The sequence below is a fragment of the Macrotis lagotis genome, chromosome 4 (assembly GCF_037893015.1).
Source record: "Macrotis lagotis isolate mMagLag1 chromosome 4, bilby.v1.9.chrom.fasta, whole genome shotgun sequence".
Classification (NCBI taxonomy): Eukaryota; Metazoa; Chordata; class Mammalia; order Peramelemorphia; family Peramelidae; genus Macrotis; species Macrotis lagotis.
Window position 1 is genome coordinate 154,797,448 of NC_133661.1, and position 26,504 is coordinate 154,823,951.

The 26,504-nt window shown below is 34.2% G+C and overlaps 2 protein-coding genes across 5 annotated transcripts in view; one reads left to right on the forward strand and one right to left on the reverse strand.

Moving 5' to 3' along the window:
• The first annotated feature begins 118 nt into the window (after positions 1-118).
• Positions 119-26,286, forward strand: LOC141521667 (protein zwilch homolog). Of its 2 annotated transcripts, none has more exons than XM_074234448.1 (19): positions 119-240; positions 2,211-2,250; positions 3,464-3,550; positions 6,481-6,599; positions 7,649-7,848; positions 8,518-8,597; positions 8,939-9,094; positions 9,695-9,766; positions 12,667-12,760; positions 13,135-13,184; positions 14,205-14,310; positions 15,348-15,427; positions 15,622-15,778; positions 16,202-16,230; positions 18,319-18,455; positions 19,924-20,019; positions 20,094-20,206; positions 22,399-22,488; positions 23,390-26,286. In XM_074234448.1, exons 1-18 carry the CDS (start codon positions 188-190, stop codon positions 22,485-22,487), a joined length of 1,758 nt encoding a protein of 585 aa, XP_074090549.1. In that variant the 5' UTR covers positions 119-187; the 3' UTR covers position 22,488; positions 23,390-26,286. The 2 variants fall into 2 exon arrangements, with proteins under 2 accessions (XP_074090549.1, XP_074090548.1); XM_074234447.1 differs by having other exon boundaries at positions 120-240; positions 22,399-22,513; positions 23,390-26,285.
• LCTL (lactase like) overlaps positions 23,369-26,504 on the reverse strand; it is a 31,919-nt gene continuing 28,783 nt past the window's right edge. For 2 of the 3 annotated variants that reach the window (XM_074234451.1, XM_074234450.1), the window contains one exon: positions 23,369-23,602. In XM_074234451.1, coding sequence (XP_074090552.1) covers positions 23,487-23,602 — 116 coding nt within the window. In that variant the 3' untranslated portion in view covers positions 23,369-23,486. Of the gene's footprint in view, positions 23,603-24,859; positions 24,924-26,085; positions 26,286-26,504 lie in introns of all 3 variants that reach the window. The other variant, XM_074234449.1, reaches the window with a different exon arrangement.

The window sequence follows — 26,504 nt, forward strand, 5'->3', positions numbered from 1 at the left end:
AAGAAATAAAGAAATGCGTTGTTTGTCATGAAAATTGTTTTAAAAAGTTCGCGGAGAAGACGCATGTTTCCTTCAACGCGAAATGTAGTCCGGCGGGGCGGAGCGGGTCATGACCCTCTGACGTCGGCACGTTGGGGCTGATACTCCTTGCGGACGTGGCTCGGAAGGCTCCAGACTCCCGGCCGCGATGTTGGCCGACGTGGACCAGGCGGCCTCCGGGCTGTACAACCTTCTCGTCCAGTGAGTTGTCTCCCCAGCCCGCGCGGCCCTGCCGCCTTTCCCTCCGTCCGGCTCTCCGCCGCCGACGGACGTGAGGCCCGGGCCCCGGGCCCGCGGCCGCCCCACCCCCCCTCGCCGGACAGTTACTCCCCGGGCCCTGGGCCTCGCCCAAGTGCGGGACCTCCGCCTAAGGCTTCGCGGCGGGGTCCGAGGGGCCCCCCAGGCCGCCGGCCCGGCCCGGCCACCCCGCTGCGGGGCCGTAAGCCGGCTGCGCCCCCGAGAATTGGCCCGGATTGAGCCGGGCCCGGAGGCGGCCCCTGCGCCGCGGCGCCTCCCCGCCACTCTGTCTGGTCGGGGAGGGGAGGGGAGGGGGCGGCAGCGCTAGAAAGAGCGAGAAAGAAACCGGAGTGAGGGCCCCTGAGGGGCCGCCCAGCCTCAGTGAACGGCCCTCCCTGCCCCAGCGGCCGGCCTGGAGTCATCCTCACCGTCGGCGAAAGAGTGGAGCTTCTCACTTGTCTTCCCGTCTTTCACGACATTTTCTTACCCCGAATAAAATAACTTCTGGGATGAATTGTACAAAGTACTCTCATATATATGCGTATATATAATATATACATATACAACTTTGGGATGAATTGTACAAAGTACTCTCCTATATATATATACATATATACATATATAATATATACGTATATATAATATATACATATATAACTTTGGGGACGAATTGTACAAAGTAGTCTCATATGTATGCATATATATACACACATGTAACTTTTGGGATGAATTGTACAAAGTACTCTCATATATATATACGTATATATAATATATACATATGTAACTTGGGATGAATTGTACAAAGTACTCTCATATATATGTATATATAACTTTTGGGATGAATTGTACAAAGTACTCTCATATATGTATATATACACATAACTTGGGATGAATTGTACAAAGTGCTCTCATATATGTATACACATAACTTGGGATGAATTGTACAAAGTACTCTCATATATATACACGTATATATAATATATACATATATAACTTTGGGGATGAATTGTACAAAGTCGTCTCATATATATGTATGTATACATATGTATGAAACTTTTACATACATATGTAACTTTTGGGATGAATTGTACAAAGTACTCTCATATGTATATATACACATATAACTTTGGGGATGAATTGTACGAAGTGCTCATATATACACACACACATATATAACTTGGGATGAATTGTACAAAGTGCTCTCATATATATGTATGTATATATACATATGTAACTTTTGGGATGAATTGTACTAAGTACTCTCATATATATATACACATATAATTTTTGGGATGAATTGTACGAAGTACTCTCGTATATATGTATATATACACACATAACATTTGGGATCAATTGTACAAAGTACTCATATACACACACACACACACACACACATACATATATAACTTTTGGGATCAATTGTACAAAGTACTAACTCTTGAATACCTAAAGTAATTAAATGCCCCCAAGAAACATTGTTCTTGAAGAAACAAGACTGTTGTTTTGGCTACTCGGACAATTGATTCTTTTTATTAACAGACATGCATTTTTTTTTCCTTCCTTCATCCCAACCTCTCCTCCATACACTTGGAGAAAAAGAAAATTCTTTTTTTTACAGGTACTCATGGTCAAGCAAAAAAAAAAATTCCCAACTGATTAGTTTGGATCCAAGACTTCAGTCTGTTTTCGTTGTACTCTTTGGATGGGAGAAGGGAAACAAACATTTTATTTAATTGCCTTCTACCAGGCACTGATATTTTCAAATATCTCATTTGATCCTCAACCCAGGAACTTTGGTATTATATTTGCCTTAGTTGAAGAATCTAAGGCAGACAGGTTAAGAGACCTCCTCAGGTTTATACAACTGATAATAAGTATTGAATTATTTTTATTCTAAGTCAACTTAACTTCATTTTAAAATTTTTTTGTTTCAGAGCAATTAAAGAAGTAAAGAAAGAGCCATTTTTCTTTGAGGTATAAAGTTATTTTTTTTTACATTTAAACAAATCTTAATATCTAAAATTAGTTAACATTGTTTATACAAGTTAATTAATATCCACCATTTATATATCTCAGAGGGGAAATAATTGCATATCACCTCCATGAATTTGTATGCTTTTGCATACATGTAAATGTAGGTAAATAAGAGGTGTTCATTTTTAATTAAATCGTTTTCACATTCATTGGTACTAACCTGGGTAATAGATAATAATCTTCCTAGTTTCATTAAATTATGATATATTTTAACCCAGAATATAATATGTAATTTAACTAATTCTATGATGTTTTTATGAGGTAAACTGATATTTTTTTATGGGTTGGATAAAAAGCAAGAATATTCTATAAGAGATATTTCCAAATGCACATGTTAAATTTATTCTGAGAATTTTAAAAAATAATACATTTGAAGCATTGATTAAATGATAAAACAGGCCATTCCTTTTTCTTTCCTCTATGCCCCATTAATAATCTATTAGGTTTTAATAAATCCATCTTTATCCTTTGCTACCAAAAGTTAAAATAAAAAAATGTGTCATAGTCTTCTTGTCTCAAGGGAACTCTCAGATTTATCTTTATAAACATGTATGTACATGCATATGTCATATAGTTAGTGAATTAGCTAGATTATGTATTAGTTTTGTAAGAGACGTGTTAAAGTCCTAAATTGTATAATACTAAATGAATGCTACTAATTTTTTGAAGCTAGCAAATATAAAATGAGTTTTGGGGAAAGTTAAATTAACTTTCAAAGCCTTGATATTGATGTGGAAAAAAATAGAAGCAGAACATACCAGACGCAGAGATGAGCTTGAGCAAGAAAATCTTTAAAAATAATTTTAAATATTAACCATGCAGGTTTAGAGCTATAAATATTAAAGATAATCTAGTTTTATCTTCTCATGTATAGATTTGAAAGCAAATTCAGCTTTGAAAACCACACATTATGTTAGAACTGACAACCAGATTTTCTCACTTCTAATTAATTCTTCATTCTTAACTCTCTTATCTTGAATCTTCCATAAAATACTTGTCTCATTCCTGTCTCATTTCTACTTTTCCTTTCATGGAATTAGCATATTAAAATGTGTGAAAGCAGTCTTTTGCTATACAATAAGACATTAGATTTTCTTAGAATAATGTGTATTTACTTAACTCACATGAGTATAATCTCATCTGTTTTTGACAGAGTGATGTCCAAGTGAAAATGATAACTGAAAGTCGAACAAATCCTTTGGAAGGTTATGGGGGCATGAGATTTGTGATGGAGAAAGTGGTAAGTGGGACTGGCTTTTGTTTAATTATTAGTCATCACGGTGGTCACTTTAGCAATGTTCACATATGTGCTACAAATGTCAGGTCTTCACTTTAGTAATTGGTGGCTCCATCATCTTACTCATATATATTTAACTTAAAGTTCCCTTTATTTGTGGGTATTAAATATTATTAAAACAATATAAATTTCCAGCATACTTGGATATTTCTATTTTGAATGGTATAGTGGATACCTTGGAGTTGTAGATTTGTCATTTTCAAATATTTTAAGTAAATCACTCAGGGCTCTATAAGTAAAGCTACTTGTTATTGTAAAGCTTCATATAAATATGAATCAGTGAAAAAAAATTGTTAAACCCTTAGGATGTACCAAATACTTTGTTAAGTACCAGGGCAAAAAATACAAAAGATAATCTCTACCACTCGTTAATTTATAATCTCATAAAAATCACACATAGAGGGAAGTGACCAGGTCAGGATGTTGGACTGGGAAGTCCCAGGACTGGTGAATGGAACTGTAAAGCAATTGATTACTATGTCTATCAGTAACATGGTGGATTTGGTAGGTTAGTTTTAGAGTAGTAATACCAATTAGGAGAACAAGGTTAATAATTATAAGAAATTATCATTACTTGCTGCTTTGCAACTTGGATAATTTGTTTTTTCATATTCTAGTTCTTGATCTAGCCCTGACCTAATTCATCATGATTTTAGATCAATCAGAATTTATTACAAATTTACTGTATGCCAGATACTACACTAAAGAATACAAATATGAAAAAAGGAAGACAGGGCCTGACCTCGGTGATCTTAAACTCTAATGGGAGAAGACAACAATCATAAGAAAGCTGAAAAGGAGAGGTAGGAAAAAGGGAACCTGGGGTAGAAAGAAGTAGCATAGTGGAGAAGTCAGAGACTTTGCAAAGAAATTCACAGTAATTAAGTAGTTCCCAAAGGAGTTGAGGTTCTGAGCTGAACAGTGATGTGGTAGAGTTCCAGGGCTGAAGCGATCTTTGAAGAGGACATTTTCCCTAGGGTCTGGTGGAATATTCAGAGGAGATCGAAAGTAGTGAAATATAAGAGTAAGTTAATTTTAGTGTAAGGACAAAATATTTTTGGAGACATTAGGGGGTTGTGCAAAGTAGTCAAATACATCTTTTCTTTGAAAATTCTTTGGGGCAGCTAGGTGGAGTAGTGAATAGAGCACCAGCCTTGGAGTCAGGAGGACCTGAGTTCAGATTTGACCTCAGACACTTAATAATTGCCTAGCTGTGTGACTTTGGGCAAGTCACTTAGCCCAATTGCCATAAATAAAAATTTTAAAAAGAAAATTCCTATTGAATTGGGTTCTTGAAAAGCATTAAATACCTCAAAAATGTGATTATTATTTTTTAGGTGTTATGGGATCTGATAATATAAGCAGCCATAACAATCTCAAAATGGTTTGGGATGAAACTTCAGTTCTGATGTTAAGAAACTTTTCCACAGAGTACAAAAAAATAGCAATTATGTAACTGGAACTGATAGTTCTCTAGCTAAAGGTGAAAAAAGAGCTTGGAGTCCCTAGGACTAGGGACAAGGAAGAATGCTTCTTGGAGGGCTTTGGTAATGCTTGAAGTGTAATTCGACCTGAGTTTAGGGATTATGAATTCTTAGATGTAGAACTGGAAGAGACCTTGAAAGTCATTCAATCCAAGCCTCTAATTTTACTGAAGAGATTAAGTTCCTGGCTCAAGATCAGAGGCTGGATCTGACCTCCAGCTCTTCCTACCTTCAGGTTTGTCCATTACATGCTAATCATTACACTATCCTGCAGAGGAGAAAAGACAACCATGAAACCTCAATAAAGGAACTGTAGAGAGAGAGGAAGGGAACTTGTCCATATTGTTATACCATCCTCATTTTGCAGGTGGGCTAGAGGTCAGTAGGACAAAATGACTTGGCCTGTGTCACAGCTCAGTAGGAGCTTAGTTGTTTCTCTAGAGCTTACATTCCCAGGTTTCTTCCTACCATTAGTATATTCATTTCCCTTGTCAAATACCACTGGTATTTCATTATAGGCATATGTTTGAATCTCTCCCATGTTCTTTGAGATTGATATGGGAAGTCAGCAATTACTCCTGAGGAAAGAGTAATTGGTACTTGATGGCAGGTCAAACTGTGAAGAAAAGCCAGGCTTCTTGAGAAGTTGGGCAGTTTGAGCTGAAGAGGTTGAGGTTGAAGAGCTTTTGAGATCTGAGGATCACAGTAACACAGTTCACATCAGCTAGTTTATCATCTGCAAGTTGGTCACAATGTGATGGATTTTTTGATATTTACAGCTTAGTCATTGCTGTGGTTGAAAAAGATGTATAGAGAGCCACAGTCTTTATTGATAAGAGTGAGAGTTGACATTGGCAAAAATGTGAACAGGGGAAGAAATAGGTATAGTTTATACTTTGAGAATCTTCATCATATTCTAGTAAAGAAATTTTTTGTACTCTAAATGAAAGAGTAGGATATGATTGATTGAGGGTGTGCAGATAAAAGCTATCATCTTAGAACCAAAAGGGAAGGGTTACCTTAAGCCTTGCAGGGTAACAGTGAAAATAATCAGTGGGAAAGGAAGGGAGCCATTTTTTAGGGGTGCTGCTGGTATACAATGACTTTATATAAGTGTTCCAGTTTCCTGTAGTGGTCATATGAAAGTTGGATGGGGGAATTCTTAAAAAATGAGTAATGGTCCTATCAGCAAGGTTCTGTGGACAATCAGCTATGGGTTTGATACTTTATATCAAGTAACTTTGCTTTGTAGTGCTAAGTAGTGGTTCTTTTTTCCATCTTTCAGTATTTGTGACTATGTATTGCTCAATTATTAACAGTTTTAATCAAGTCAGCTCTGTTGTGTTAATTTTGACCTTTAATCTAATCATGCTAAAAATATTTTTAAAGCATTCAAAAGAAAAGGAAATGGAGCATACAGAAGAATCACAGTCTGAAGAATCAGTAATTTCTGATTTCCCCATCAGTGGAAATGTTGGACCACTTGCTTTACCTGTTAAGAGAGCCAGGTGAGTTTTCTTTTAAAATTTTTATTTGAAAAGAGAGAATTTTAGGGGCGGCTAGGTGGTGTAGTGGTTAAAGCACCGGCCTTGGAGTCAGGAGTACCTGGGTTCAAATCTGGTCTCAGACACTTAATAATTACCTAGCTGTGTGGCCTTGGGCAAGCCACTTAACCCCATTTGCCTTGCAAAAACCTAAAAAAAAAAGAGAGAATTTTTTTAAATGTTTGTTATTTCAAAAATGATTTCAGAAGTAAAAGGACATAGGAGTAACTACTTACATTGATAGAGAACTTGGCAGTTTTAAAAGTACCTTTCTCATAACAACTGTGTAACCTAAGTAATATAAGCATTATAACCATATGTGATATGAGGAGACTGGTTCAAAAGTGGTTAATTGTTCAGTGTCAAAGAAGTGTCAGAGATAGGAATCAACCCCAGTTTTTCTTCAATGTTCTTTCCACTACAACAGGTAAACTCATTAATTTGTAATTTTTACCCAAGTGAATTTGTTGGGGTTTAAACATTTTTTTAATTTTGTTTTTTAAATTGTATTGATCTCCCCAAGTTGATCTTGTGATGACAACAAAAATGCAGTTTATCAACTAAGACAATGACCATATCTAACAGGGTATATAATATTGTATACCCAATATTTCTTTATTTCTGAAATGACAAGTACTCCTCTTAATGGAAAAAGAAAAATATTCTTGATTGCATTTCAACACCCTCTTCCTGCCTCACTTTGAGGAGAATTTTAATAGTTTCATGTCTTGTGCTTTTTAATTGCCTAAAACTTTTATTCTCTTAACCCCATCTCTTATTGCTGTTGTAAAGAATCAGTTAAATATTCAGCATTGACCATCTCCCTAGCACTACTAGGTGCTAGGCACTGGGATATAGAAAACCATTCATAGAAAAAAGTTATTTTCTATAGCTTTAAAATAACACTTTATGATCTAGCACATATTCATGAGAAACTTTGAATTTGCCAGAATTATAATTTTCAACTTGAACCTCAATCTGAACCCAAAATTCTTTGAAATTCTGTTTTCCAGGCAGCTGATTGGACTTTACACCATGACACAAAATCCTAATATGATTCATTTGGAGATTAAAAGGCCAGTTAAACCTCTTCCTCCCTTATGGGTAAAATGTGACAGCTCAGATCCTGAAAGTACCTGTTGGCTAGGTGCTGAACCTATTAGAACAAAGAAAGGCATTACAGGAATTGTCTTACAAGTAGTCACATGTAAAGGTGAGATCTTAAGGGTTAAATCATTGGGGGGGATGACATCACTTTAGAGGGAACAGCATACAAATGGAATTAGTATAAAGCAAACAATTTCTAAAACTGTTTTAAGTATTATTAACTGCAACTTTTTAAGGTCATATATTAGCCAAGCTGTACACAGCCTCAGAAGTTTAGCAGTCAGTTTTTGCCTTAGAAAGATGAGAAAAAAAATTGACTATACTGTTTCACCAATCTCATAGTAGGTACTGCGTGTTAAATATTATCATTGGTGGTCTACATTCAGATTTCATTTATTTCAAGCTCTCTAATTGAAAACTGTTGTCCATAAGCAGTTAAAGTACAGAAAAAATTAAGAGTACTTCTTTCTTAGTGTGATATTCTTGGTGAAAACTGAAATATTAATTCTGACTTCTAAAAAAATTTCAGTATCCTTAGTTTTTAGAGAAGACAGCTTGTTCATCTTACATATTGAGAAATTGGAAGTTTGAGTGGTTGTTATATCTACAAAGTCACCCAGTTTATAAAAAGCAAAACCACAATTTGAACTCAAGTTTTCTAATTTTGCCTCTCAAAATTTCTACCAGTTTTTGATGCTGGGAAAGTTAATTAACTTTTTGAGAGTTCTAAACCTAAACTGGGGTTTTAATCTGAGATTTTTTTTTTCTCCCCCAGGTCCCACACCTGAAAAAAACCCTTCTGCAAATCTTGAAGATTTGAAAAGTTCGCACCTGAAAAGACATAAGTCATCCACTGTATGTGTTTTAAATATTGTAATTGTTGACTGTCATTTTAAATTTTAATTTAAAACTAGGTATTATGTGTGTGCACATACAGCTTTCTATGAAAGTTTTTAATGTTAAGAATTCTAATTGACACTATTTTCATAATGTTGGTTTGTAGTCTAGAGAAAAAAAATAAATTTAAAATGTTTCTTGACTTGTAGATAGAATAAAGTAGAAGATGTTAGGACATTTTATAATATTGTGTCTGATTTTGGTATCCTTAAGAAGGAAAGTAAGTATTTTCTGTTACTACTGTTTTTTATGAGGACTTTACTCTTAATTATATGATTAATATAGGTTTTTCTTTTCAGGTAACAACCAGGGGTTATGCTCAGTATGAGCTGTTTAAATCCACTCCCTTAGATGATTCAATTTCCTTTTCACACACTACTGTTGGTTTGGATATTTCATGGAGTCCTGTGGATGTGCTTCTTCAAACACCTCCTCTCACTTCTTCTTCAGTATTGGTAAGAAATAATTTTTTTTCTCCTTTTACTATCCAGATCTCACAAAAATTTCTTTGTCACAGGGAACAACATCTTTCTATTTTGAGCATTCAGAAATGCTTCTCTTCTTGTTCTGGTCCCTCCATAACTTTTGTAGAGGGCATCTTTTTTATTAATAAAATCTAATTCTCATAAACCTAAAATTTCAAGACCCTTCCAGTAATTGACAATGTTTCTGGAAATTTCTGAAATTAATTATAAGTGAGGGGGAAAGGATCTCTTTGCTTTTTTCTCCCTACTCTTTTTTTTTGCCAGACAATGGGGTTAGTGGCTTGCCCAAGGTCACACAGCTAGGCAAGTATTAAGTGTCTGAGTCCAGATTTGAACTTAGGTACTCCTGACTCCAGGGCCGCTGCTCTTTCGACTGCGCCACCTAGCTTCCCCCTGTGGTTACTCTTTTACCCTTTTCATCTTTAATAGCATCAGACATACACATTGCAGTGGAATTATGGGGTTAAGTTTTTATTGTTTTTTGGGGGGGTAGGGGACCTTGGAAATGTAACTAATTGTAGACTTATATGTAAGATTAGTACTAAAAACTTACTTGTGGGGAATTTTCAGAATATTAAAGTGGAACCTGGAGATCCTAGAAGCCCTTTGTACCATCTGCATCGGGAACTGAAGTTTCTTATCGTGAGTAAAATTGCATTTTTCCTCAAATTTAGATGATATGAAATTTTCTGTTTCTTCTTTAGTTGGGATTCTCACACTTAGGTTACTGGATGATTTATCACACACACACTCAACAAAGAGTTACTTCTCATTTTACTACTTTTGAGAAAGTGAAATTCTATTTCTATCAGTTTATATGGTCCCTTCATAAAACAGTTCACAAATCATTCATACATGCTCATTCTACTTTTCCAGATTATGGTATTCCAATTCTTCAAGTTTCTTAGTTATTATGTTACAGCCTTTTCATCTCTATTATGTAGCTCTCTGTGGGCCTCTGATATTCATTTTTTAGTTCACTATTTTGTAGTGTTCCTAGTGTTAATAACTCATAGCCATGCAACACATTTTGGAATAATATTAAAAAATAGGGGTCTGTGTTTCTTTTGTAACCAAGATTTTTTAAAATGTAATTGTTTTCCTGATTCTTTAATTCTGCAGCAGTAGATAGAAGTATTCCTGTGCTTCTCTGCAGTCTTTTCAAAAAAATTTGAAAAATTCGGAAGTCATCTTTTTCTTGTTTTAACAACACCACAGTATTCTAATCCACTCATGTTTCACAATTTGTATAGCTAGTCCCCAATCACTGGGCTTATAAACATAATTCAATCATCTGTGTAATGGTAAAAGTGTGGTCTACTTTGAATTCTCATTTGTCTTTTCCCTATAAATAATTTCATTAAATTCTTGAGTGTGTGTGTGTGTCAATGATTTCATAAAGATTTTATGTAGGCTTGAAGATGGGAATAAATGTTAGCCAATGTCATTCTTTTTTGATGAATTATTAAGTTCTAGGTTATTTTCTCCATGCAATTTTTTTATCTTTCCTTCAACCAGCTTGTGAATCAGTACCTGAAAATTCTCACAATTGTGTCACCTCCAACACAAATCTACTATTTACTTGGTCTAATTTGGTTATTTTCCAGAAAATCATTTTTCTATTTGTTAGTGCACCCGGGACTGTAATGTTTAAGTTCCTGTGGTTACTAGTTTTACCTTTCACTATTTAGCTGATTTAAGCACTATTCAAAATCTGCTCTGTATAATTTTACAAATGAGTGAATATTCTATATCAGTATTCTCTTTAGTGTATTATGTCTTTCTGCCTTAAGTTATATTGTAAGTCTCTTTGGGTTTCCTTTCTCTGGTGATTGTTTTGCATCTGACCCCATACCCTTGTCATTCGGGAAGAATTCACCAATCAGAAATATGATTTTCCTGTTTATCAAAGTGAATCAGCTTTTTATTTGGTGTCATTAACTTTTCTTAAATTGTTCTTGATGTTGAGGCTTAGGGTCTTTGTAGTCTTCAAGTTTTAGCCACTCCTTACTTAATTTCAGACCCATCCTTTTAATATATTTACCATTATCCTCACTTGTCCCTACTTTTACATTAAAATCACAAAGCATATAAGCATATTTTGATTTCACTTAAATAATCTGATCAAGTTCCTAGAATTTCTCTGCTTCACCATTCTTTGCATCAAATGTTAAACCTCTCATGGGCTTTTTGCTAGCTCATTATTTATTTATGTATTTGGGGATTTTTTTGCAAAGACAATGGGATGAAGTGACTTGGCCAAGGTTACACAGCTAGGCAATTATTAAGTGTCTGAGGTCAAATTTGAACTCAGGTCGTCTGACTTCTGGGCCCTTACTCTGTCCAATGTGCCACCTAGCTGCCCCCCACCCCCAATGATCTTTTAATAAATATTCACCACAATGTGCAGTGCCAAATGCCCCATGAAATTAGATTTTTTTTTTGTTCCCTTTGCATGTTCAGTAAAACCAATTCCTTAAAAGACCTATTTGTATAGCAGTATTCATAGCACTTTTGTGATGACAAAGAATTGAAAAGTGGAGGGGAGGGTGCCTTTCAACTGGGAAAGGACTGAGCAAGGTGTATATACATGTAATGAAATAGTATTATGCTATAATAAATGGTAATGGGAACAGAAACATTGAGTCTTGTATGGACTGATGCAAAGTGAGGTGAACAGAACCACAATAATAGCAATATCATAAAAACAAAACAACTTGGAAAATCTGATCAACACAATGACAATTCCAGTGGAAACATATTGCCTGTTCTTGAAACATGCTACTCACTTCCTGATGAAGAGGAAATAGACTCAAAGTAAAGATTGGACATTTTTTTAAACAGCTGTTGCATGAATTTATTTTATTTTTAACTACATATTTGTAGTATATTTCTCCTTGTCTAAATGGGAGGGGAGAAATGGATGGGGGGGGAGATTGCAGGTCTGAAAATAAATTAAATTTTAAACTTTAAGTTATTCTTTCAGTTAGTTGCAACTCCCTCTGTCTTCTGATTTAATTTTTTGGGATATCAGCATTTATAGAACTGAGTTTCTCCCATGATATGCCTACTTGTTGTTCATTAGACATGAATTTTACATTTCAAGTAGTAACAACCAAGTTGAAATTGATAGACTGTCTAAAACTGCAGTTGTTAGCACCTTTCTCATCCCTTTTACTGCCACTCTGCCATTACTGCAGGTGAAAAGACCACTTAAGGCCAAGGACCACATTTTGTGTGTTTCAGCATTAAGTGGCCAGCCTGTTGGTGATGATTCTTTCCTTACTTAAACTATACTTGTCACAATCTTACTGAGATTATACAGTTTTTTCCCCAGTACAGTGGAGCCTACCAGAGCTAAGTTTCTATTGGAATAGTCTTGTTAAACTTGATGCCCTGAAGAAGCATGCTAATAGGACTTTGTGGAAGAAATGTGAGCTATTTTAAATAACAAATAAAACACTAGAGAATAATGTGCTAACTTGCTTGGGCATTTTATTGACATTTGTTGATTTCATGAGCAATGTATTTTCTACTAATAGGCTTTGGCTGATGGATTGACAACTGGTGTTACTGACTGGCCTGTGCCTGTGGAGGCTAAATCATCTGTTGACCTTGTTCAGGAATTTCTCAATGGTATTTGATTCTAGCTCACTTCATGTTTTCAACTTAAATCATTTTGGTTTGTCTGAGCAGGACTTTGGCTAAAGAAAGCTTGTTGTGGTTAAGAAAGAGAGCTTCTATTTTGTAGTATTATGTAGTAGATGTAAAAAGAGAGGTAGTTTCGGGAAGTTCTAATACTTAGATTTGTTTACATAATGATAATACTGTTTTATCCTTAGAAATTATATGTTAGCAAGTAGATAAAAGATATTAGGGGAAAAATTGACTCCAGTCATAAGATCTAGATTTAAATCATGACTTTGCTTCTTTATAGCATATTCCATCTTTGAAAGGAAGGGGTAAAACAGGACAGAAAATCATTAATGCCATCTTTTTTCCATTTTTAGATTTAAAGAGTAGGCTGGATGGAATTGATAATTCAGCAAAAAAAGTCAAGGTATGTAGATTTTTTTTTTATTAAGACTCTTCACAGATAATTCTTCATTCCATAGTATGCTGGGTATTTGACTTCATGCTTTCTCAAATGAATTCATTATATATGATTTTTATAACAGTAGCCCTGGTATTCCATGGAAAGTTCAGAAAAAGTTAGCCCTTAGGCTTCCCTTACTATTTGATCTTATTTTTGGAGTTCTTCCCAGAAGTCAGGCTAGCTGGTAATTTTAATTCCTAAAGACTTTATTCTGTTGTTCTTTTTCGCCTTCCAGAAAGCAACTGATAAATTTACATGATAAATTTCTAAAATATATTATCTTTATAAGTAACATAATAGTTATATGTATAATACAATATAAATTAAAAGTTTTACAAATTATATATTTATAAAGATAAATTGGTATATTAAAGTGCCAGAAAAATGGACAAGAGTGTTGAAACTAGGCTAGATGTGTTGCCTAAGCAAATGAACTTTAACCAGTAGTTATATGATAAAGAAAATTTGGATGTGTGCTTTTTGGAAACAAATATTTGAACTATTTTCAGCATCTAATGTTGCATTTTATAAAATTACTTAAATATTCTTGCTTGAATAAAAGTGTATGTAACTCATTGTTCAGTAAACATGGCAGCTAGATAGATGGAACACTGAACTTGGAATCAGTTCAAATCCAGCCTCAGAAACTTCCTAGTTTGTGACTTTGGGCAAGTCATTTAACCTGTATTTGTCACTAGAGAAGGAAATAATAAACCACTCCACTATCTTTGCCAAGAAAATCCAATGGAAAGAAGTCCATGAGGTCATGAAGAAGAGTCAGGCATAGCTGTAATAAATGAACAACAATACATTTGGGGTGCATGTAGTATATACATATGTGTACTTCTTAAAAATGTTTGCCTAAACTTAATAGGTGAATTATACAAATAGAGGAACTGTGTTTTAAAATTTTTTTCTGGTGACCTAGAAATCTTTATGTTTTTGGCAAATAAAGCATTTTGTTAAGTTTTGATTCTTTTTCAGGTATTGAAATGTGATACTGCTGCAGTTGATGATACCATTAGGTGTCTTTTCACAGTACGAGGTGATCTGGATTTCGCTGAACAGCTGTGGTGCAAAATGAGAATGAGTAAGTGTCTGTTCTGTTAAGAAAATAAGTTTTTTGTTTTGTTTTTTTAGGTTTTTGCAAGACAAACGGGGTTAAGTGGCTTGCCCAAGGCCACACAGCTAGGTAAGTATTAAGTGTCTGAGACCAAATTTGAACCCAGCTACTCCTGATTCTAGGGCCTGTGCTTTATCCACTACGCCACCTAGCTGCCCCAAGAAAATAAATCTTACTGGTCATATTTTAGGTTTATTTTAAAACCTAATGAAATCAGCATAATATCCACTTTAGATTTTTTTCCCTCCACTTTAAATTTTGATTAATCATCCATGGTTTCAATTATTTTGAATTTCTGGTTAACTTTTCATTAACATTGAAATATAAAGAGTTGGGGGCAGCTAGGTGGCATAATGGATAAAGCACTGGCCCTGGAGTCAGGAGTGCCTGGGTTCAAATCCGGTCTCAGACACTTAATAAATACCTAGCTGTGTGGCCTTGGGCAAGCCACTTAACCCCGTTTGCCTTGCAAAAAACCTTTAAAAAAAAAAAGAAATATAAAGGGGTTACTCATTAGTGAATCTAAAATATTTTGTCTCAGAAAATTTCTATTTTCATTTATAAATTAACATTGTTGGATATAGGGTCTTATAGGATCATAGATTAAGAGTTAGACCCCAGAAACCATTTGGTCTAATGTCCTCATTCTGTAAAGAAGAAAACTGAAGAGCCATACTGATCAAGTGACTTTTGTTGATAAGATCAACAAAAGCTGGTAGAATAGAATTCTAGCTCAAGTTCTCCATCTCTAAATCTGGGGCTCTTTTTATTAAACTACCTCGTTGGAATTCCACACATCTGATATTTTATACTATAGACTACATACTTGATTCCCTCATTTTATCATCAACTTATTAGACTTACTTTAAAATTTTTAACCTGGTTTAGTCTTTTTCATTGCAAAAGTAAATATTTTTCTTTTACCTGACAGGTTAAAAAATTTTTTCTTTTAAAACAACTGCAAAAAAACTATAAAAATGAATACTGTAATTTGCGTTTTAAAGGTGTCACCTCATACCAAGATTTGGTGAAGTGCTTTACGTTGATCTTACAGTGTTTAAGACGTGGGGATGTTCAACCATGGGTATGTATATATTTTAGATAGTTAATTTATATGATTTTTAAATTAGGGGATTTCCAGTGTGTGAATAGATTTGATTCAGTTGAAGGGGAAGATATAAAAATGATAAACGAAATGCTTTAAACCTTATTTAGATCCATGAATTTATGTTCACCTAAATGATGTTAACATATCTAAAAAAGATGTTTTATCTCTAGCTCCACAGAGGGAGTAGCGGTTTATTAACTAAACACATTCAGCAGTCTTACCGTGGAGTCATGGATATAATTCCACTCACTGGTACTACTCCAATTCGAATGCTTTTGGAGGTTGGTTTGGACAAGATAAAGCGAGATTACATCAATTTTTTTATAGGTAAGTCTGTTGTTCCTTTCTCTTAAGTTATCCATTATCATCCCTAATTACCAACCTTCTAAAATCTAGATACTTAGATAACAGGTCTTATTCATTGTCTTATAATATTTTAATGCGAGTTGATTACTCACATCCAACACTTGAAACCTAGAAATTATTAAACAAACTATAATTTCAAGGATAAACAATGTATAATTGTGGCTTACTTTAGTATAAAATTCTGCCTTTATGTTTTGTTTTGTCATTTTTAAAAAATACTCTATATAAAATATATGTGTGTACAAAATAATATGAAAAAATTCATTAAAGTGCGTTAAAATTGTAACATTTACAAGTAGATAGATACTTTGATACTTAAAGGAGCTTGATTTTTGTTGTTGTGGATATACTTCCTACTTATGTGTATTTAATTTTCTTCAATAGGCCAGGAGCTTGCATCATTAAACCACTTGGTAAGTTTATTTTGACAGTTTCCAGTTTGCTTTGCACTTTTTAATAATTTTGAATTATATATAGATAGATAGATATACTTTGTTTTAAATCCACTGTAGACCTATTTATTCAGAACGTTGGAAAATCCAATAACAAAATTAATTCACAGAATTCACAGACATGTGTATCCTGAAAGAGACCTATAAATTCATGGAATGAATATAGAGTAAATGGTATATTACCACAGACTTGCCAGTTCTTTGTATTTTTGGTTTAATTTCTGTAAGGAAAAAAAAGTAATCTGTATCATCTTTCACATGTATGTTAAATATTATGCTTCTTTGGACGATCAATTGATTGGCATTAATTAAAATCCTTTTCTGTGCCAGGATCTGATGGTTCAAAGACAAAAAAGAAACCATAACTGGTTTCAAGAAGTACATGATCTTTGGAGGAAATCAACATGTTTACAATATGAGTAACTTACATAGAAGTTTTGAAGAGGAGGCACTAATACCCAAGGCCTCATGTAGAAGGCCAAGAAACTAGGGATTCTAAGAGATGTGGATGATGAGATTAATCTAAACAGAAGGGCAAAGCCTACATAAACATAGATATTAAGAGAAAACATCAACAATCAGGGGAGCTTCAACAGAGTCCTAACTGGGAAGGGTCCCAGGCAGAGCGTCCTCATGGGCAAAACTCCAATTAGGCTAGGGTGTGATTAGATCTTATATATTATAGCTTGAGAACAAAGAAGGTTTCTTGCCAATTTTTTAATGGAATAAAACCAAATTTTCCAGGTTGTCCTAGGAGTTTACATTCAGGAATGGCTAGTTCCTAAAGAGATAGGCAATGTTAATCAAGTATGGCCTTGAGAGTCTGGCCAGGACCAGTCAAGGGCTTTCAGCTGTTATTTTAAATACTCAAGCTATTTTAAATATGTGCTTGAGATAATCCTGCTCACCTCCCCTCCCTCCCTATACATCAGGGGTAAATTGGGGGTCAGTAATTCTTTGTAAGCTATAAGGCTTTACCATGGAAAATCTTTTATCCTATGTATTAACCATACAATAGACTAGAAGATGAGTTGAAATAATACATGTGGGGAACAAAAATAATCCAGATATCTATACTATAGAGAATGTGAAAAGAAATTAATAATGTACAATGAGTTGGGAGACTGAATTGTAAAGAGTTTTAAATGCCAAAAGAGGAATTTGTATTTAATCCTAGAGATAGCACAAAGCCACTAGAGTTTTTAGAAAAGGGATGTGGGACATGCTTAGTCACTGCTTTAGGAATATCCCATTGGCAGCAGTGTAGAGGGTAAATTGGAGAGGGTAAGATAGGAATGGGTATATCAATTGGAGGGTTATTTTAATACTCCAAAATGAGAAGTAATGAAGAACTTGGAAAGTAGCCTAATGGGTAGAGAAGTTCAGAGAAGGGGTGGGTTTTGGAAGAAAGATAATGAGTTATCTTTTGAATATAGTGAATTTAAGATATTTTAATAGGACATCCATTTGGAAGTGTAACTCTAAACACACACACACACACACACACACTCACTTGAATGCACACACACATAAGCACTCTGCTCCTGATGATGTATAATACCCATAAACCACTTTCTGATCTGCTCAGAAGAACAGCTTTTATAGTTGTAAGGGATTGTTCTGATCTAAAGATTAATAATTTTCCCCCTTTACTTCACCCTGGATTACTTCACCTTGGATTAAAGCATGATCTATATTTATTTTTTTCCCCTTTTCACAAAAATACAAGTTTAGGCAAATACTCTGTTTTAGGAAGTGGCCCCTATATTTGGACCAGTACATCATTTCTTGGTACTTAAATGAGAAGCCATTTTCTCTTTGCTTTGAATATACATATATTATATATATATATACATATGTATATGTATATATATATCCTGATTTACCTAGATTATTTTAAATGTGTAATTTAAGCATAATACTAGAATTCATGCATTCTCTGCCTTATTTTCTCTCCCTCAGTCTTCGAGACTTAGACCTATTTCATTTGGCTAACTCTTTTGCAAAAATTTCATTTTTTTTCCCCCCATTTGCTTTTTTTCCTTTCAGGATTACTTTATTTCTACATCCATAGATACACTGGAACAAGTTCGTCGTATAAGGAAACTCCACCATATCCTGGAAGTAGTACTCAGTTGCATGATATACCTTAAACTTCCACATGAAATTCTATTTACTTTAGCACAGTAAGTAGTAATTATTATGTAATTATGTGATTACCATAATTAATATATTTCAATACTGTTCAGCCTATATCTACCTCTCATTATAGAACTGCTCTGACAACTCTTAGCATAACTTTTCATCAGATTGATAACTGGTATATCTGTATGGTGATGTGGCATATTCAGCTATAATTACTGAGTCTGTTACTCTCACACTGCAACATAAACAGACACTGATGTTCGTTTTGACTAAAAGTTATGCTAAATTGTTGTAGAAAGTATGTCCTTTCTACTTCCATGTAACTGGATAATACCCTACACTGAGAGTGTTAGAATCTTCTTTGAGCTACTCTTCATTGTTTCAGTGAAACAATATTTTCTTAGTTGCAAATGTAAAAAAGAAGATTCTTCAGATTACTGTACTTAGAAATGTCAATGATTTTTAAAGACATTGGACTGAAGAGTAAGGAAACCTGGATTCAAATCTTAGATCTTGCATTAAATGGTTCTATAACCTTGGAAAAGTCACTTCCTTCCTCATCCTCATCTGCAAAATGGTGGTGATATTTCATGTTTCACAAGGCTGTTGTAAAGGAAAAGCACTTTATGAAATTTAAAACTTTTTATTTAGACATGAGTTCTTTTATATATGCATGTATGTATCTAAATAAGCTTTTATCTAATTCCTTATCCCCAATCCCTCTCCTTGCCCTCTAAATGTATCTTTCATGTTTTAAAAAAAAAATTTATTTAAGGCAGTGGTATTAAGTGACTTGCCCAGGGTCACACAGATAGTCAATCATTAAGTGTCTGAGGCCAGATTTGAACTCAGGTACTCCTGAGTCCAGGGCTGGTGCTTTATATACTGTGCCAGCTAGCTGACCCCCAAACATATCTTTTATTTTTTCCCCTCATCATCGTTATTTTGTATTATTATGGATTTGACAAACATACTCACAATGAACAGATAAAACTATTGTGTAAATTTTGTGTAAATATTTCAAGTTTAATATGGTAGTTATAGCCCTTCCCTGCCTATTGTCCCTCTGAATTTCATTTAGCTTTCTTCTATTTTTCAGTGATTGATTATATTTAATATTACTTCCCCACTCAATTCTTAACTATTTCCTCACCCCCTCAAAACAAGAGCTGTTAACAAAAAAAACACAAGACATTTCCACATGTTGACCATTTGTGAAAATGTCACATGCTACAACTTTAGTCTTATTGCCTTAATCCAAGAGGTGAGAAAACTGATTCATTGTTATTCTTCTGTAGATATGATTGGTCACTGAGTAAATTCCAATTCTTAAGTTTTGACACTTATTTTCTTTTATATTATTATAATCATAGTGTAAATTGCTGTTTTAGTTTTGCTTTGTACTGCATTAGATCATATAAATCCTCAGGGTTTCTCTACTTCTATAATTATCTTAGAATGGACCTTATTCTCTTTTTAAAAAAAATCTTTTCACTTTTATTTTTATAGGTCTTGCATAATATATTATAAGAGAAACCCTCTTAATGAGAAACATACATTTCAGCTGCCAATCAGACCAGTTGTCATAAAAAATTTCTATCAGAGGTAAGCATTTATAATTCTGAAATAATTCTTTTATTAGAAACCTGTTTTATAATTTTCTATTTTTTCTTTATTAGCGAGACTCCAAAAAAATGGAAAGTGGAAATAAGTAGTGGACAGAAAGAAGTTAAAACAGTTTGGCAAATGAGTGATACCCCATCAATAAGTCATCTGAATTTTAACAAACAAGGTAATGAACAATTTAAAATTCTTTTAATTAAAACTTGATATAGAATGGAAAATAAGATATGCTCATAAAGGTTATTTTTTTTTGTCATAAAGATGATTTTAGTAGCACTTTAGGCCCAGTCTTAAAATACCTAGTCTGTACAGTAGCCATTATAGGTAAATAAACCCACCAAAAATTGTTTCAAGTGGGTGTTTCTAAACATTTAGTCTTTAGGTTAAAGGTTGTTTTAGAAAAATTCAGAGTAGGTTTAAGGGCAGGTTTAAGATGCTATTATTTTGGGAGAAACTGAGGTAGAATGTAAAGGACTTGCCCAGGTTTGCTCAGCTGCTAAGTATCTGAAGCCAGATTTATACTAGAGTTTTTTCCGGCTCTTTCTAGCACTGTTTTTACTAGCTATTGCCACCCAGATTGCCTAGTTCAATTCATATGTGAAACATAACAGCCAATTTCTATTTGAAGACTTTCAATGATAAAAACTTATCTCATGAGGCAATTTAGTCCACCTTGGAGAAATTCTACATGATAGTAAGATTTTGTTTATATAATGCTGAAATCTTCCCTGTAACTTCCACCAGTTTGTCCTAGATCTGCCTTCTGAGTCTGAGCAAAAAAAGCTCAGTAGAGTTTCTTGTCCAGCAGACATGTAAGAGAGATAACTGAATCCATGATGACATTACCAGATGAAATAACATGAAGGCAAGAAGTCCTTGGACAAAGGATCAAGAAAAGGCCATTAATTATATTTGGCAATTACAAGGTCTTTGGTAACAACAGAGAAAACAATTTCAGTTGAAGAATGTGGTCAGAAACCAATTTGTAAGGGCTTTTGAGAAGAGAAAAACTAGAAGAACTGTCTAGATAACTTAAGTTTAATCACAAAATAAAGGAGAAGCATAGGACAAGACTGGGGATGGTAGTGTGTATGATAGAGAAGACATGGACATTTTTGTAGTTGACAGAGAAGCAACCCATAAAGAGATTGAAGATTAGAGTGGGAATGATAGAGGGGACAATCTGATGGACAAAAGATAAAAATGGGATCAAGGTTGCATTTAGAAGGCTGTGAAGTATCCAGATTCCAACATAATGCATGCTTTAGTGAAGAGAAGAGACAACCTCTTTATGTGAGACAAGAGTGAAAGAGAGAGAGGTATTAGTAGCAGGAGTCATCTCTAATTGTGATGAGGTAGGAAGGAGTCCTTGATTGATTGACCTCAATTTTGGAGGGATGAAACAGTTTGGAAAAGCTGCTGTGGTGAGTGGGATAGTAAATTAGGGAATTATCAATTGAGATGTTGTTAGATAAATGTGTACCAGTAAACCAGTTAACATGGTTTTGTGGTGGTATTTTGTTGGGGGATTTTTCCTTCCTCCATTTAGGAGTGCATGAATAAGAAAATCAGGGGGCAGCTAGGTGGCGCAGTGGATAGATCACCAGCCCTGGTGTCGGGGGCATCTGAGTTCATATTGGGCCTCAGACACTTACCTAGCTGTGTGGCCTTGGGCAAGCCACTTAATCCCGTTTGCCTTGCAAAAACTAAAAAAAAAAAAACCCAGGGCATTATGGAAATAATTCAAGGTTTTGGCTTGATGTGAGGTATGATCAATGGTAGGATAAAGGATACAAGTTGAACTATTTTAAAGGAAGGAAGGAGACTCTAGAGTTTGTACAAAGTTGATGACCTAGGAAAGAACTGAGGGGTAACGGGATTGAAGGTTGTGGTGAGGTGAAGAACAGTTTTAAGGGTTATAGAACAGAAAACTGGAATGATCAGATAAATGCCTAAAATATTGTGTTTAACAAATGAGAATTTTGAGAAGAAAAACCCAGAAGAAAATAATCACCTTCTAGGCTATATGCTTTGTAAATTGAGGCTTTTTTTCCCCTTAAAGTATTATATATATACATGTCATTCAAACTTTATATGTTCCAGTAGAATGAAAGCAATTTTTTTTGTTTTTTGAAAGGCAAGGCAAACGGGGTTAAGTGGCTTCCTCAAGGCCACACAGCTAGGTAATTATTAAGTGTCTGAGGCAGTATTTGAACTCAGGTACTCCTGATTCCAGGGTCAGTACTCCATCCACTACGTCACCTAGCTGACCTAATTTTTTCTTAATAATTATGAAAGGGGTTGGAACTCAGCATTCTTTTAAGTTCTTCTGTAGTCACTAAAATTTCATTTTTGTTACAGAGCTGTCTGAGTCAATGTTCAACAATAGTCTTGAAGAAAAAATGTATTTCACTAACATGGTTGCCTGCAGCAAAGTGCATTTCACATGAAGTATGTTGGTATCATCTTGTAAGAGGTATTTTTTTTTATTTTAAGCATGTTTTGAAATTTGCAAGCAAGTATCCTAGGTTCTTTACAAAGTAGTGTTGGTTTAATGCAATAGATAATTGCATTTAATATAGCTTTCTAATACTTGATACCCATAGTTCTATCATTTAGAATCGGAAGAAGCTTTATAGATCATCCGATCCAGCCTCCTTTTTTTAGAGATAGAAAGCTTGAGACCCACAAGTAACTTGTCCAAAAAGGCAAATCTGTTACTAAGCATGTAGAGCTGTGATTATCTTTTCATGAATTTGAGTTAACTTGACACATTGATTTTTATAGTTGCTTTAATCTATTTAAACTATAGGTACAAAACATTAAGCATTTTGACTTCATAGTTTACACTTACAGAGGGCTTAAACATGATAGACATTTGTATGAGTTTTAAGTATTTTGAAATTAATTAAAAAGTTCTTTTGAAAAAAATAGGTTACTTAAATAGGTCAGATTTGACTAGACTACCTGTTTCAATGAGGTAGGATTCATTTGAGTAGTTTAGTATTTAATATTTAGTATGAGTCCCAGATACAGAGTATTACTTCTAAAAAGATTAAGAAAAATGAACCAAAATAATTTGTGTAAAAATTTAAGTCTTTTGGGCAGCTAGGTGGCGCAGTGAATAGAGCACCAGCCATGGAGTCAGGAGTACCTGGGTTCAAATCTGACCTCACTTAATAATTACCTAGCTGTGTGGCCTTGGGCAAGCCACTTAACCCTGTTTGCCTTGCAAAAACCTTAAAAAAAAAAAGACACAAGTTGACTAAAATCCAAATCGCTTTTAATGACACTGTATATTGGAAATGGTGTCAGTTATGTGTATGTAAAAATAATTTCTTTGTCATCACAGTAACCAAAAAAGGAAACTCTGCAGGCCTTTGAAGCCAAACGAAGATGAAGACACTAAACTTTATATGGAATGAAGTTATTTTGTTAGTAAACTTTTCTTAGCTTTTCCTCTGAAGAAGGAACATCAGTAGAACTGCACTTATAAGTATACAAAGTGTGCAGACTGTAGGCACCACAATCTCTGTAACCATTTGCATGTGATTTAGCAAGGGCTCTGAAATGTAAGAAGACAGGGATCATAAGTCAGTTTCTCATTGTTTCAGCTAATGTAACTTTACTGAAAGGTTATTGAAAGTATTGAAAAACCTTCAAAAGATCAGTTCATATTTTCAACTATTCAGATTTACTATAAATTGGTGTCTCTATAATTAAATATTGAGAATTGAGTGTATTAGCATTCTATGATTTGTAGAAAGTGGTACACAATGTACTTAGGATTTAGTGTTTTTGATAGAAGTCTTAAAACATCTTTGCTTCTTAAAAGTATGCAGTCTCATTTTTTCTATCTATGAATCAACCTCTGGATTTTAGCAACAGCATTCCATTTTCCTCTTTCATTGTGGGGAAGGAGACATAAAAATTGAGGAGAAACAATGCCTTGGGAGCATTTTAAAGGTGGCATTATTATAGTTAAATAGATTATGTGAGAAAGTATGTTAAGTAAACCATCTTTAGTAATTGTACAATAAATGCCTTTAGAGTATATATATTCAGCTTAGAGTTCAGTATTAGTTTGTGTTTGTACTTTTGGAATATTTAACTACCTTTTTATATTAAGAATATCTCGTTTTGTATTTTTTTTTTAATCTTTTCAGCTCCTGTTTTTTCATATAGGTGCCTTAATATGAATCAGTATTTTCCACATCAAATAGAAAGTTTAGCAGATTTTAAAATGACAGGTTAGCTTTATGACAGACTAGTTAATGCATATGCTGAGTTAAAAGTATTGAAATTCCTAGAAACACATATTTCTTTTAGTAACCTTTGATTTCTTATACATTATTCTTTTACAAGGATTCTGGGTGAGTTTTTTTAACCAAACCATCTAACTGGAAAGTTTAGATACAATTCTGCCTATAGTCCTTTAATTACCATTGCATTAGAAATGCTGACGTGCAATATATGAAGTGCCCCTTTATATGTTTTCAGTTTGGTGCCATTTTTTATATCACCCAATCCTTTAAAAAAAAGCCACATATTTTTTAAGTTTGCATTGACTATCAGTATGCATCAGTCTGATTTATTAGGAGCAGCATAGTGTAGTAGAAAAATTGTCTTTTGGATTTATAGCAAGTATGTTATTAAAGCTTTCTCTTTCATTTAAGATGTTTATAGTTAGCTATTTAGTATATGCTTATAAGTAAAGTAAGAATTTGTTTTTATATTTTAAATAGGCGTTAGGAGCTTGATTATCATTCTGGATATATATTCATGTCATTTAGTATGGCAAAGATAAGGATATAATATTTACCTGCAGCAAGGATCTGATTGGTGGTAGAACAGGTTTCTTTGGCTATGCTGTACCATCTTTCCACCTGATAAGATTAGCTTGATAAGTAATGGTTTCTTAATAGTCAAAGTTGTAAGCTAATTAAATTGATCAGCAAATTCTTATTGAGTGTTCCCTGTGCAGGGCACTGTGTGGAAATTTTTTTAATTCTGTTCCTTGCCTTCAGGTTCTACAAAAATAAAAATGAGACAGCCCCTGCCCTTAAGGAATTTGAGTTCTATTGGGGAGGTATAGTATATTCACAGATCAGTACGTACAGGATATATTAAAAATGTTGGAATGTGCTGACAACTATCAGGGAAGCCCTCTTTGAAGAACTTCAAAGGAACTAGGTGTTCCAAAATGTGCAAGGAAGGAAGGAAGGACAGCATTCCAGACATGGGAAACAGCTTATGCCCAAGACCCAGAGATAGATGGTGAAATGTCACAGGTGAGGAATGGCAAATAGTCCAGTAGCTTGGGAGAGGGAGTAATATGTAACAAACATGGAAATATAGTCTGAAGCCTTTGTATAATATTGTGCTAGGTACACATACAAAGTTAAACAAAATCCCTACCCTCAAGTTGCTTATAATCTTAAAAATAAAACTGACTACTTTGTAATTTTTTTATTCTCATGTTTTTCATTAGTTACAAAACAATGTATATTACTTTTTTTATTATCCCTTTTCTTTTCTATAGAATCAATCCCCCAATAAAAACTTTGAAACCCTTAAAAATAGTTTAGATTATCTTCTCCATCAAAACTTTTGGAACCATCTGGTGAGATGGACAAACTTGGATATCTTATTTTTAGAAATGTTATAGAGATCGACATTCATAACCTTTCTTTTATTAGCTTACCACATATAATACTAAATATGCAATTCATGTAATGCTAAGTTGTGTTTATGTTATTAGTACATAAATAAACATCTGTATACATGAATAGGTATTGTTTGTATTTTAATTTTTTAATGGTCTTCACTGATATTGCAGCATTCTGGACAGAATATAGACTTAGAAGTCAAGAAGACTTGTTTGTTTAGTCCTGACCAATAAATTTGGAACTTAAGATAGAGGGGTGCAAGATCAAAGTTAAACTTCTTACTCTGCATAACTATAAGGGAATAGAGAGGAAGAGATACCTACTGCAATCCACTTTAATTCCCTTATTGTGAATTAGAATTAATATCTCATACTCTCACCTCTGTTGGATTAGGAAATCCATTTGCAGTGATGATGTTTTTATAGTATTGAACTGAAGCCTTAGGATGTCGAGTTTTATTGCTGTTGTTAAATTCAACATAAAAGAATCCGTATCTTTGTGAGTATCCATTTTCCCATTCAAATTTATCAAGAAGAGACCAGGAAGTATATCCTTTTATATTAGCACCATCTTTTATAGCTGAAAACAAATTTCCATTTAAAATCATTCTAACATTTATTTCAGCATATATATATATCAAGAATTGGAAGGGGCCAGAGAAGTTATCCAATTTATCCCATATTTAGTTTAGAGAGGATTATTCGAGTATGGAATGGATTATGACATCTGAGGTTCTTGTAAACTCTTGAGATTCTCTCTTTTGGAAAAATCAGCTTTATGACATCCTCAATAAATGTT

What these genes read in the sequence shown, in the direction of transcription:
- LOC141521667 (XM_074234448.1), top strand. Translation starts at nt 188, where the DNA reads ATGTTGGCCGACGTGGACCAGGCGGCCTCCGGGCTGTACAACCTTCTC. An exon ending in GGGAACTGAAGTTTCTTATC is followed by an intron (nt 9,767 to 12,666) that starts GTGAGTAAAATT and finishes TTCTACTAATAG; the next exon opens with GCTTTGGCTGATGGATTGAC. An exon ending in ATTCAGCAAAAAAAGTCAAG is followed by an intron (nt 13,185 to 14,204) that starts GTATGTAGATTT and finishes ATTCTTTTTCAG; the next exon opens with GTATTGAAATGTGATACTGC.